Here is a 15,109-nt window from a genome sequence, read left to right on the forward strand (position 1 = left end):
ATCTTGTAAGTATACTCAGTATTTATATAACATGATGAATATTCACCAACAATAATTATAACTTTTATTACACTTTTTACGTGATACTGACTTTTATTTTAAATTTTAATTTTATCTATCTGTGATATTTGTATTTTTGCACAGTTTTTTACATTGTATTTTAATTTAACTGTTGAATTTTTATCTTGATATGGTTCATCATTTAATGTTTACATTTACCATAGTTTGACACCCAATAGCCGATGTATTTTTCGTGCTGGGGTGTCGTTAAACATCTATTGTATTCTATTCCAATAAAAATTCTACAATTAAGGAATACATACCAAGTATTAAAATACTACCAGTCGCCCACGAGCTTCCTAACATGATAAATACTCAAAGTTGATCATTCTAAATTCGGATTAGCCGTCCATGAACCTCATATAACATGTCGAATACACATCAATGAGTATTCAGTATCTAAAATGGACTAGCCGTCCATAACATGTCGAATACACACCAATGAGTATTCAGTATCTAAAATGGACTAGCCGTCCATGAACCTCATATAAAATGTCGAATACACACCAATGAGTATTCAGTATCTAAAATGGACTAGCCGTCCATGAACCTCGTATAACATGTCGAATACACACCAATGAGTATTCAGTATTCTAAAATGAACTAGCCGTCTATGAACCTCATATAACATGTCGAATACACACCAATGAGTATTCAGTATTCTAAAATGGACTAGCCGTCCATGACCCTTCTATAAAGTGTCGAATACACACCAATGGGTATTCAGTATCTAAAATGGACTAGCCGTCCATGAACCTCATATAACATGTCAAATACACACCAATGAGTATTCAGTATTCTAAAATGGACTAGCCGTGCATAAACCTCATATAACATGTCGAATACACACCAATGAGTATTCAGTATTCTAAAATGGACTAGCCGTCCATGACCCTCCTATAACGTGTCGAATACACACCAATGGGTATTCAGTATTCTAAAATGGACTAGCCGTCCATGAACCTCATATAACATGTCGAATACACACCAATGAGTATTCAGTATCTAAAATGGACTAGCGGCCCATGAACCGCATATAACATGTCGAATACACACCAATGAGTATTCCGTATTCTGAAAAGGACTAGCCGTCGATCAACCTCATATAACATGTCGAATACACACCAATGAGTATTCAGTATCTAAAATGGACTAGCCGTCTATGACCCTCCTATAACATGTCGAATACACACCAATGAGTATTCAATATTCTAAAATGGACTAGCGGTCCATGTCCCTCCTATAACATGATTAATACACACCAATGAGTATTCAGTATCTAAAATGGACTAGCGGCCCATGAACCTCCTATAACATGATGAATACACACCCATGAGTATTCAGTATCTAAAATGGACTAGCGGCCCATGAACCTCCTATGACATGAAGAATACACACCAACAAGCATTCTAATGCTCATTCCTAGCTTGTTATTCATAAAAATAATATTTTGGATAATGTGGATAATACAGAAATTAGTACACTCACGTGTGAATTGTACTGATTTTACGAAACTCGTGACAGGATTAATGTATTACCTTTGTTCTTGCTCGGGCAATACAACAATCCTGACACTCGTTTGGTAAAATCAGTACGACACACAAACTTGTGTAATAGTCTCTATTTATTATCCACGTAGTTCAAGATATTCAGGGAAATATAACCAGTATGTCCCACGTGTGTCATAATGATTTCTCGTGCACAACGAATGACGTCATTTTGTGAAGCGACGTCATAACTTCCCCAGTGTAAACGCTTATCAAAATGACGTCATAGTTTCTTTTTAGTAATGGTTGAAACGTTTTGACATGGCTGTAGTTTGTTATTCGTGAAAATAATATTTTTGAAAATGTGGATAATAAAGAAATTATTACACTCGCGTGTGAATCATACTGATTTTACGAAACTCGTGTCAGGATTCCTGTATTACCCTCGTTCTCAACACATCAAAACACATACCATAGTGTGCACGTGCATCACGCAGTTGCCCCATACACGTGCGTGGGGTGTCATTCTCGATTTTGACCATTTCCAGGAAGGTCGATTAATCACTGTGGAACATTATTTCTGTCAATCGTTTTCATTCTATTGATCATACAGTTGTTATTGTTTTGTTTTTAGTCATTTTTATTGTTTGATTTTGCTATTTACTGATAAAACCGTCAACTTTCAAATTTCACTTTTGACCCCAATCGTCCTTCAAGATCTTTAGTGGTCATAAAACCTGCTGTAATATTGAACTACCGGTTGTAATGTTCGCTCAATTAATTCACTTTATCATATATTCATTCCCCACAGCCAATATACCTTAAACGTTTGGCAATTGTAAATTCTTACTAGAGTTCCCCTACTTTTTTTGAAGAGTTATATATATATATATATATATATATATAGAGAGAGAGAGAGAGAGAGAGAGAGAGAGAGAGAGAGAGAGAGAGAGAGAGAGAGAGAGAGAGAGAGATCTTCAAAAAAAGTAGGGGAACTCTAATAAGAATTTACAATTTACAATATATACTGACACACAATGAAAACGCAAAAACAACTTTTCATTGCAAATAACGACAAACTATTAATGAATTGATGGATAATGTAATATGACATTAATGACTGGTATTCATGAGATACATCCACATGGAAACATGGCCAGTTATCATCAGTAATCGAGTTGCATTCGTAATCGAATATCAAGATCAGTATCTGGTGTGTCCACCATTGGCCCGTGAGCATGCGTGAAGACGGCGGGGAAAGGATTGGCACAAACATCTCAAATAAGCCACAGGAATGTTCCTCCACTCCTCCTGCAACGCCTGTGCAAGCTCAGCGACGTTACGCGGTGGTGGCTGGCGGTGACGTACACGACCTGCTAACTCATCCCACATGTGTTCAATTGGGTTCAAATGCGGTGAAACGGCGGGCCAATTCATAACGGTGAAACGGCGGGCCAGTTCATAACGGTGATACCGGCTTGTTGCAGGAATGCCTGGATAATTCTTGAAGTATGTGGACGGACATTGTCTTGTTGAAACAGAAGGGGACCTCTGGTCTTCGGTGACGGCGCAAAAGTGGCTGGAGAACTGGTCTTAGAATAACGTCAACATAACGCTGGGCTGTAAGGGCATCGTGGACAATGATGAGATCACTCCTGAAATCACAGTTGATTGTCCCCCCCCCCCCCCCCCCATACCATCAAACAACCGCCGCCAAACCGATCACGTTCCCTGGCCCATCTGTCAGCGTACAGTCCATGGAGTCTCCTGTACACACGTGCTCTTCCATCGGCAAAGGAGACAGAGAAACGGGACTCATCTGAGAAAACAATGCTCCAGTAAAAGGCTGGTGGATGATTACCATTCTGGAGAGCAAACTGTAGTCTCGCAGCACGATGTCGCAGTGTCATGATGTTACCGTTGTACGGGCGTCTGCATCTGAGTCCAGCCGTTCTGAGTCGACGGATGACCCGAATCAGATGGATATGCCTTCCATGACGTCCTATCGTGTTGCTTGCTGTCATCGTCGCAGTTCTGAACCGGTCACGGAGGTGGTGTCGTCGAATCTGCCGATCTTAGCGTGGGGTCGTAACGGGACGTTGACCAGGTCGAGGTCGATCACGGATACTCCCGGTCTAATGATGGCGTTCAACAGGTCGTACAATAGTTGATGGATGGACTCTGAAGGTCCTAGCAACTTGGCTTTGCGAAGTCCCCCCCCCCCCCCCCTTGAACCATGCCCAACGCTCGCTCCCTTTGTTCTTCTGTGAGTCGTGGCATTCTTAATGTGACGAGGAATATGACACCGTTACGTGACTTTTATGTGTCCATATACTGGCATTTAACGTGCATTGCATGCAGCATGATTGAGCATGTAGTGAACGCATTTCACACCATTTGTGTGTTTCTGCTATTGTATGTGTAACGAGAACATAACCAGGATTAAAACCCAGACAAAAGTACCAATCAATGGCTTCCTCTCATAAATTGTTATTTTAAGTCCAATACATATATTTTTCATTAATCACAACAAAATATTGAAAAATATCTGTTTTGCGTTTTCATTTTGTGTCAGTATATATATAACTTGAAATGTTTCGTATGAGATACTGTTTGGAACATTATTACTTTATTTAACAGGCCTGTCGTCAAATAAAGTTATAACTAGCGTCGGAGGGAATGTAGTAATGTCTAAATCCAACGGTAGCGTCTGCGTCACGTGTAACATCAACAGAGATACGAACTACGGGCTGAAGCTGAAACCTGGCGAAAAGTACATCTACCGGTTAGAGCTCGGCTCCACCGACAGCGTCACGGTGACCTACAATGATACTAAGCAATACGGCATCCCGTACAACGTCACCATGAATTTGAACGATGACCCAAACAAAACCGACTCCGACGTCTGGAACAGTAATGTAAACAACATACAAACAAGTGGACGCGATCTGACCATAAACCTGAAGCCATCCACGTTTGGTAAATTTTACGGAATCCACGACTTTCGAATCGAGCTGGGAAATGGAGATGACTATGATATCCTAGAGATATTTGTCTACTATGACGAACGTCCGGTGGGTCTGCATGCCGACCAGCACCAGTTTGTGTGCATTCACAGAAACTCCACGTTTATGGCGTTCATCGAGAATGGCACAACGCTGCTGGTCGAATGGATGATAGATAAGCAGAATTCCACATTGTACGATTACAGGGACATCGTCAAGCCGCGCCGTTTAAACCACACCGGCATCTATCACGACATAGCCAATATCAACATGACCGTCATCGCTACCAACGAAATCGGTGGCATCTCGACATCTTTTATCCTACACGTCCTGCACCCAATCCAGGGGATCGCGTTTAATGCAAACAACACTGAACTGGAACCAGGAGAAGTACTAACACTTAGCAGAATGTTGTCTGACAATCTACCAGAACCAATGGGCATGGTCAACGTGACTATCGACTATTCGGACGGACATCCACCAGTTACTATTGGTCTCATTAACAAAAAAACAACGGGTGATGAATTCAGAAGCCAGAAGTACCAGAGACAGGGTGATTTCAACATCAGTGTCATCATGAGTTCACAGGTAGACACCGTGGAAAAGAATATTTCTATTCAAGTGTGGCACAAACTTAATATTTCGCTGAAAGTAAATAGAACAACATGGGCAGTTGGAGACAAAGTTGTCTTCGAACTAACAAATATACCAGATTATGGTTTCAATTACATCATACAATATGGAGATGGGCGGCAAACCCATCAAAGTGACGAGCAGGTGTTATACTCACAAAACAAACTTAAGATTTTAACCCACGTGTACGAGAAGAAAGGTGAATACACGCTTCAAGGCAGGATGTTTAATAAATTGCATGATAGCAACAATTCAGCACATGTAATCATTGAGTATCCAGTTCCTGAAATGACTCTTTTACCAAACAATGCTACCTACCCAGTTCCAGACGGTAAGGTCTTGTTTTCGCTGAATGTGCCAAAAAATATTCCAGTCCCAGAAAATGGCCAATGTTTGTTTGAATTTGAAAAAGACAAAGCAGTGAAAATGGTTTTGAATGTCACTTACGAACGGCCACTAGTCTACGAATACACATTTTCCAGAAAAGGAACATATAAGGTTAACGTCACTTGTAATAATACTGTAAGTAAGAACGTATGGAAGAGCGAAGTCACGCTTGCACCATTCCGTGTTGACGAGTTAAAACCGAGTTTGTTTGGACCATTAGCCGTCGGTGATACAGAGGAGTCCACGACCGTTAATTTCAGCTTGAATTTCGGTAACATGGTCCGGCCTCCACACAATGCATCGGTTTTTTGGAACTTCAATGACACAACTACTGTACAAGAAGAAGATTTAACAAACTGGACAAAATCGCACACATTCGAGGATAAAGGGATATACAACGTAAAGGTGACAGTATCCTACAGCGGCATCACAAAGGTGATAGAGTTTCCTGTTCGAATTGGAATAGTGTTACTGTTTGTCAATCAGACAGCTGGTCGCGTTGATCAAGACTCGTTCAAGTTCACTGCTGATGTTCCGCCAGGAAGTAATCTTCGACTCCTGCTGTCGTTTGGTGACAGCGAAGACCAGGGCGTAAGAAGTAATGAATCTGTCTTGCATATGTACGAAAAAGCAAACATCTATCACCCGAGACTTACGGGAGAAAACGAAACGTTCTCGGAGACGATGGTACTCAAGACTCCTCTGGTTGTGGACTATTCCATCGACACGATGGAGATAAGCATGGAAGGAAACATAACGCACCCGCCGGGAATGCTCAAAGTACGCCTTTCTGTACCTAAAGGTGGTCACGCCATAAGAAACCTCTCATGCCAGCTTTTATTTGGTGATGCTATTGATCGCCAGACGTACAAATGGACCGTCGATCTTGGACGTGGAGCGCACGTGAATTACCCGTACAGTTACAAATCCCTTGGTAACCATGGTGTTACAGTGAACTGCTTTAATCTGATCAGCACCAAGAGGGTGCAGAGAAATGTCACTGTAACAAACGGATGTTTTGACGACGAAGGCATGTTTGATCGACAGCATTCCTTCAGCGATTCCCCTCTGGCAGTGTACTCCCACTCCAGAATCGTAGTCCGAGGACGAGTTGCCGTTATTTGCTACGACAGAGACCCCGTGTACCAGTGGACGGTGCGAAAGAGCAGCTCCAGTCACTGGGAAGACATATCGCTTACGGACCCGCCGTCATCTGAAGTGTTTGAGTTTAAGAAATCGCTCCTCTCGGCTGGTCTCTATCAACTCAGTCTGAACATCAGTTTTCGGCAATTGCGTGACAACTGGCTTGCTGAGACTACCTACGTTCAACTTATTGATGCGCCTCTAGTAGCCAATATCGACGGTGGGAAAATTCGGGTGACACCTTCAGAAGACGTTCTCATAGATGCGGTCTCACGGTCGTATGACCCTAAACTTGGCCTTGGGAAGTCCGATCGGCTCTTCTTCAACTGGACCTGTGGCTGGTGTCCCAGCACGTCCATACAAGAACTGGAACGATGTCAAGATAATTTAAGTCACGTGGCATGTGATGAAATCTCCAAGCCTGTGAAAAATGGCGCAATACTGTTTCTGGGCAGCAAGGTTCGGCGTTTTAGAGGATACATGTTCGAGGTCAGAGTAACATTTGGAGGCAGGTCATCATTGCCAGCTAAACAGCTAATTCAAATCAAGTTAGGGGCGCCATTGCTGAAAATCACGTAAGTCAATCTGTTTCCTTACTTATCAAACTGTTGTATATGTACAAGCACGCACACAAACTAATAGACAGACACAGAGAGAGACCGACACAGACAGTCAGAGACGTGCATACATACATACATACATACATACATAAATACACAATACAGACAGACATACAGACATACATACATACATACATACATACATACATGCATACACACACATACATACACAAACACATCGCACACGTATACACAAGTACCAGTGGCGGATCCAGCGTGAAATCGAGCAGGGATCACGACTGAAGTATCTTGATCGGCAAGGGGATGGGAGGGGATTTAGTAATTATGAATATTTTAATATGGTCAGAACTGGCTGTAGGAGATGTAGGATTTTTGTAGGGAGTATGTGCAACACTTAAAGGGACATTCCCGAGTTTGCTGCAACTTTTAACATGTTATCGACTAGCAGAGACTTTTTAACGATTGTAATTACATATCAAATATATTTTTCTGCATAAAATATTAGTGGCTGCATATTAAATGTGTTTCTGATCGTTCTAATATTTGTACTAGGTTAAATTTCATTTTATTTCCTAAAATATTATTTTTTCGTACGTACGAAATTATTTGAAGACCCAATCCAGTTTGGCCGTCTTACAAATATTAAGATGACCAGAAACACATTGAATATACAGACACTGATATTCTAAACAAGAAAATATATTTAATATGTAAGTTTAATCGTAGAACTACTTTATTAGTCGGAAACATCTTACAATGCAGCAAACTCAGGAATGTCCCTTTAAAACGGGCACCTGTATTATCTATAACTTTAAATTGTTCACAGAAATACCAAGGTGTCCGTTGTATACATGTTCCCCACTAACAACCAATAAATGTATTATATTCATCTGCAACACTTAAAACGGGCACCTGTATTATCTATAATCTTAAATTGTTTAAAAATATACCAAGGTGTCCGCTGTATACATGTTCCACACTAACAACCAATAAATGTATTATATTCATCTGCTAATCACTAGATTTTTCGGGGCACTTCGAATTTTGGAGGTACATGTATGCGTACCCAACAAACTCCTCTTGGATGATCCACGATTGCAGTTCTTGTGGGTTTAAAGGGACATTCCTGAGTTTGCTGCATTGTAAGATGTTTCCGATTAATATTTCTACGATTAAACTTTCATATTAAATATATTTTCTTGTTTAGAATATCAGTGTCTGTATACTCTGGTCGTCTTAATATTTGATAGAAGTCCAAACTGGATTTTGTCTTCAAATAATTTCGTACGTACGAAAAATAATATTTTAGGATATATAAAATGAAATTTAACCTAGTACAAATATTAGAACGATCAGAAACACGTTTAATAAACAGCCACTAATATTTTATGCAGAAAAATATATTCGATATGTAAATATAATCCTTAAAAAGTCTCTGTTAGTCGATGACATCTTAAACATTGCAGCAAACTCAGGAATGTCCCTTTAACTGGTGCAATAAACTAAATTGAACTGAATTGAATTAACCTCGCGAACGTTTGTTGTAGATTTCATTACTGTGCATTGGCATAGCTGGAAGAATGGAGACATGGTGGGGCATGCCTCCCACTCACGCGTACTCCCCCCCCCCCCCCCCAACATCTTTTTATATGTGCATGTCGCGCCATAACACGACGGTCTGGGTGTCTCCTCCCATTATCCTGGATAGACTAAGACTGTGCAGATAGGACAGCTGAGGTGTGTGCCCAGCGCGCCATAACACGACGGTCTGGGTGTCTCCTCCCATTATCCTGGATAGACTAAGACAGTGCAGAAAGGCTAGCTGGGGTGTGTGCCCAGCGCGCCATAACACGACGGTCTGGGTGTCTCCTTCCATTATCCTGGATAGACTAAGACAGTGCAGAAAGGCTAGCTGAGGTGTGTGCCCAGCGCGCCATAACACGACGGTCTGGGTGTCTCCTCCCATTATCCTGGATAGACTAAGACAGTGCAGATAGGATAGCTGAGGTGTGTGCCCAGCGCGCCATAACACGACGGTCTGGGTGTCTCCTCCCATTATCCTGGATAGACTAAGACAGTGCAGATAGCATAGCTGAGGTGTGTGCCCAGCGCGCCATAACACGACGGTCTGGATGTCTCCTCCCATTATCCTGGATAGACTAAGACAGTGCAGATAGGATAGCTGAGGTGTGTGCCCAGCGCGCCATAACACGACGGTCTGGGTGTCTCCTCCCATTATCCTGGATAGACTAAGACAGTGCAGATAGCATAGCTGAGGTGTGTGCCCAGCGCGCCATAACACGACGGTCTGGGTGTCTCCTCCCATTATCCTGGATAGACTAAGACAGTGCAGATAGCATAGCTGAGGTGTGTGCCCAGCGCGCCATAACACGACGGTCTGGGTGTCTCCTCCCATTATCCTGGATAGACTAAGACAGTGCAGATAGGATAGCTGGGGTGTGTGCCCAGCGCGCCATAACACGACGGTCTGGGTGTCTCCTCCCATTATCCTGGATAGACTAAGACAGTGCAGATAGGATAGCTGGGGTGTGTGCCCAGCGCGCCATAACACGACGGTCTGGGTGTCTCCTCCCATTATCCTGGATAGACTAAGACAGTGCAGATAGGATAGCTGAGGTGTGTGCCCAGCGTGCAAAAACTGTAAGTGGATATAAGCAGGCAAATAACTATAAACAAACAAACCTACGCAACCAACCTCCTACATCATCGGGCCTGATAAACAAATAATTATAAAAACAAACAAAAACAATCAAACACTTATCTTTATTGATATATCCACTCAGCATTTGCAGTAGTTAGATGACGTCATTAGGTAGTAACAGTAGTAGACATTTAAAATAAAGGGTCATTCAAATATTAGGCTACGTAACGCTTAGGGGGTGGAGGTGTAAGTCCAAGCATTATGTGGCGTTACAAAGGGTGGGGAGGGGGGGAGGTATATTGAACAGCGTTACGTAACACAATTTTGTTTTTTCTTAAACGTGCCATGCCAAGTTGGACCGTCTTTTTGGACAACTCTGTGTGAGCTCGTCCGTACCCTTCAATTAGGGTCTGGTATAATTTTTCTTTGTCGACCATGATGGTGATCAATTAAAATGGCGCAGGTGAAAACCTGCGTGTTTTTTGTTTCCATCCTACAGCAAAACGTCACTTTAATGACGTCATCGTAGTACACATGGGTATAAATAAACATTGCCACGTTGCTTTGTATGTGTGTTGGAGGGGGGGGGGGGGGGGGGTATCTCCGAGCGTTTCGTAATATTTTGGGGTGTATGGTCTAGCGTTACGGGGCGTTATAAGGGGGTGGGTGGGTCTCTAATTTTGACAAAAATAGCGTTACGTAATATTTGAACAGCCCCAAATATGCTTATAAATGTCAAAGAGTGATTCTATTCCACATTTCTGAAGTTAAACTATATTCAGAAGAATGTACGTAGAAGCGCTTTGACATCAATATTAAAACGGCAAAGCATTGTTAAAGCCGCACACCCTAGTTCCATCCAGCGAAAATAAATTATAATTTGGTTAATCTACAAACCTGTAACACACTTAGATCACGTTTTTATTAAATGGAGTGAAAAAGCAGGTTTTATATCGATAAATACCATGGGAATCCCCATGTCCCAATTGCTTGAAATAATTTTGAAAGTTAGTATTCTGGGCCCGGTTGTTCGAAGCCTGGGTTAACTTAATCACTGATTAACACTAACTGTGAGTTAAATTCCTTAACCCAGGGTTGGCTAATCACTGGTTAAAAAACCGTTGCTGAAAGACACTTTTAACTCTGGGTTAGTAAACTCAGGATTAGTTTTCACTAACCCAGGGTTAGTCTTCAATAACTCAGGGTTAAGTGCAGTTAACCAATCACTGTAAAGTAAATGTACTTCCTGTTGTCAACATTAACTTTGCCTGTCCGTACTGCTAGTGCTTCAGTAATTTTCAAAAATGAACAGCAATAAACAGGAAAGGTGAGCAATACGATTTGCTGATAACGTTAGATAACTGTAGATTATGATGCGTAAAATATTGAGACAATTAGTGAAAACAATAAGACAAAACTAGCGGGAGAAGGCAGTTGCAAAAACATGCCACATTATATTACTAGAGTTGATGACAGGACATTGCGGCATCATCGTTTTGGTTTCGCACACAATAAATAAATCACATATTACTGTAATATTTTATATGTCATGTTTATAGCTTGTATAGTTTTTAGCTTTCATCATTTAAGCTTTGCTATACATTATGAAAAAATATAAATATACTAAGTGTCCTTGTCTGATCCATGTGGAACAGACAATTGTTTTGACAGGGAGTGAAGATTACCTAGAAAGCTATGTCCCATCGTTCACACGTGTTTTAATTTCAATGACGTCAGTATTCGAATGACATCACTTTACATGTTCCTGCAATAATAATAATAAACTAATCTAGATATTTCAATTTTTAAAAGGCTCAAAATCTTTCAGTGTAAAATTGCTTTTTGTATGTGTTTAATAGTTATGAAAGAAAGAAATGTTTTATTTAACGACGCACTCAACACATTTTATTTACGGTTATATGGCGTCAGACATATGGTCAAGGACCACACAGATTTTGAGAGGAAACCCGCTGTCGCCACTACATGGGCTACTCTTCCGATTAGCAGCAAGGGATCTTTTATTTGCGCTTCCCACAGGCAGGATAGCACAAACCATGGCCTTTGTTGAACCAGTTATGGATCACTGGTCGGTGCAAGTGGTTTACACCTACCCACTGAGCCTTGCGGAGCACTCACTCAGGGTTTGGAGTCGGTCTCTGGATTAAAAATCCCATGCCTCGACTGGGATCCGAACCCAGTACCTACCAGCCTGTAGACCAATGGCCTGCCACGACGCTACCGAGGCCGGTTAATAGTTATGAAACATATGGCTGTAATTAAAAAGCTGCAATAATTTAGGAAATTATACCGTTTGGTAAAAATGGACCTTAAGTGAAATGTTTGATATTGTGTATAAAAAAGGCTGACCTTGAGCTAGGAATGTCTGATATTTCACCCCCAAGTTAGTTCGACCCATACCAGTTCGACCCAAACACATTACCAGTTAGCCCAACAAAACAAAGTTCTGTTCGCCTCCACTTGGGGTTTGGTGTATCTGTTCTTGAACGACAATAAGAATAAACAAACATGAAACACACTACGTGTATTATACAGCTAGGTAAAATAAGTTTATGTCACGTAGAAAAACAAACCAAATTATATTTTGGTCCTTACTTTAAATAAAATGTATAATATTTATATATTAGTACACGTATATATGTAATGCAGATTTTAATAAGATTGCCCATTACAGCCGTGACACGACAGGTGCTACTAAGTCAAAAGCCCTTCGATATACACTGACGAAACTGCCGTGCTGATAATTACTAGTTAACTGTAAATTAATCATTCATTTCCTGATGGCGTTTATCTTCTTGATACTTTATTACTAATAACCGCAAATTACCCCATTCGTTAATCTCACTGGTAAGGAAAAGGCATAGAAATACAAATAAATTTTGCACTGTTAATTCTAAAACTGTTACTTGATCACGATGAGTATCCTTTCGTGACACATAGCTAAATGGCCAATTATAAGCTTTGATTTTTACATCAGTCAAATAGTTACTCATTCGTGTAATTTTCTAGAAGCCCTGCGCCCTTTCTCATGATGAATAAATTCAACATATCAAGATGTCGAAATTATAAAATAATATTGGGTTACAGTTGAATCTCGTTGGCTCGAACCCCGTCGGTGCTCAAGAAAGTGTTCGACCCATCGGGTAGTTCGACCGAACCATTCGGTCAACATCGGATATTTCCGTAACATAAGTTAGAAAATTGAATTAGATAGGTGTCAGGACGTGTTCGTGTATACAGATATATGCTGTAATTGGTATAGTAACACCGGTAATAATATAAATAAAATACAAATTTGTAACATTAATTTGTCGAATAACATTCATTGCGCGCGCACACACACGCGCGCGCATACATACAACCCCGTGACACGCATACACATACACACATAAACATGTACATCAGCGCGTTCATGTAGAATATCACTGATAAATGATGGTGATAAAATAAGGAAGCGAAACTTACGCTTAACGATTCAAGCGGTAGAGAGTTATACAAGACAGAACTTACCTAACCCACGATGCCATCACAAACAACTCAGACTAGGTTTAGGAACTGTGCATCTATGTGTTTTTGCTGTTTCTTTTAAATGCTAGAACACTTGAGATGTGTGTCCAGGATAGCTTGGTTGAACTTTAATGGGATATAAGCACGAAAATAAAGTTGAACTGAACTGAACTAGAACATGTCTTAATGATGCTACTTTCAATTTACCTACCGGCCTCAGTGGCGCAGTGGTTAAGCCATCGGTCTCCAGGCTGGTGGGTACTTGGTTCGGATCCCAATCGAGGAATGGGATTTTTAATCCAGATACCGACTCCAAACCCTGAGTGAGTGCTCCGCATGGAAAACATTCTTTGTGATCATACTTAATTTCTGTACATATGTAACCCCTACTGACGTCAAACATCAGTGGTTCCAATTCTAGCCACATGTAAAGCACCCCTATTATGGGAAGGGTCTACATAATATAATTAAGTAGAACAAACGCAAAACAATTTATTGCAATTTATTAAATTGTATTTACACAAACAAGAAAACCAGTTCATTTTTATTTTTTGATTATCAAAGCTAAATACAGTTTTGGTTGGTTGGCTCTTATTTATTCTTTAACACTCGGATATTATGTTCAATTAAAAATAATAATAATAATCACAAAAAGAGAGAAAGAAAGAAAAAAAGAAAGAGAATGAGAGAAAGAAATTACAATACTTACGATAAAATTTAATAACAAAACACAAGTGACTGAATAATTTGATTTATAAAACAACAATAACCGGGGCCGAAACGTCTGGGGTCGAATGTGTAGCTGAGCCGAAACGTCTCGAAAGCATTAGATACATACTAGTATTATTCGAATCCGGGTCGTTTCGCCCTAAAACCATTTCGAACTCTGCGTTGTTTCGCCCTTAGTCCTATTCACCCAGAGTTGGTTCGCCCTAAATCTCATTCGTACCGAGTCGTTTAACCTCAGCAGGGTATGTAGTATATTTAATAAGAAACCACAGCACATAGTAGTATGCAGTGTGACTGTTCATAAATTAATTATTAATGTGAATACATTGTCTGTATATTATCTAAGGCCTGTACGTATTTCATGTATATGGCTTGAGTAAATGATACTGGAAATAAACAAAATTATAATATTATATTTATCTGTAAATATAAAAATATAAAAATCTAAAAATCAGTGGATATAGGACAAATCAATAAATAAATGTACTTTATTAACAAAATAAAAATTAGTGCGAATCAAAACATGGGGCGAAACGACTCGGTTAGAGGTACAAATCAACCCTATTCAAAACGACTCGGGTGAACTAGTAATAAGGGCGAAACGACCTGTTACCATATTATTTTGGTAACTGCAAATGAAAGGATTTATTAGAAATTACTCCGATTGTGTGATGCAGAAGTCCTTGCCGAAGTGATGATACCGGAGTACCTCGCCCCTGGTTTCATTGAAAACTGGTCTGGTAGACGTGTTCAGAGTAACGTTCCCGCCGAGGCCAATTGTTTGATTGGTATCACGGTTCATCGAAAAGGCACTGTGACACTAGCTGTACTTGAAAGACTTTTACCGACAGCCGCTGGCTGAACAAACAACATGACAGGTATGGCAAAGAAAGGATT

The 15,109-nt window shown here is 40.5% G+C and overlaps 1 protein-coding gene across 1 annotated transcript in view; it reads left to right on the plus strand.

Annotated features, from left to right (window-relative positions):
- The first annotated feature begins 4,234 nt into the window (after positions 1 to 4,234).
- Positions 4,235 to 15,109, plus strand: part of LOC121379460 — a 48,735-nt gene continuing 37,860 nt past the window's right edge. Inside the window, exon 1 of the mRNA XM_041508102.1 lies at positions 4,235 to 7,290. Coding sequence (XP_041364036.1) covers positions 4,235 to 7,290 — 3,056 coding nt within the window. The remainder of the gene's footprint in view (positions 7,291 to 15,109) is intronic.

Source organism: Gigantopelta aegis, chromosome 8 (genome assembly GCF_016097555.1).
Source record: "Gigantopelta aegis isolate Gae_Host chromosome 8, Gae_host_genome, whole genome shotgun sequence".
Classification (NCBI taxonomy): domain Eukaryota; kingdom Metazoa; phylum Mollusca; class Gastropoda; order Neomphalida; family Peltospiridae; genus Gigantopelta; species Gigantopelta aegis.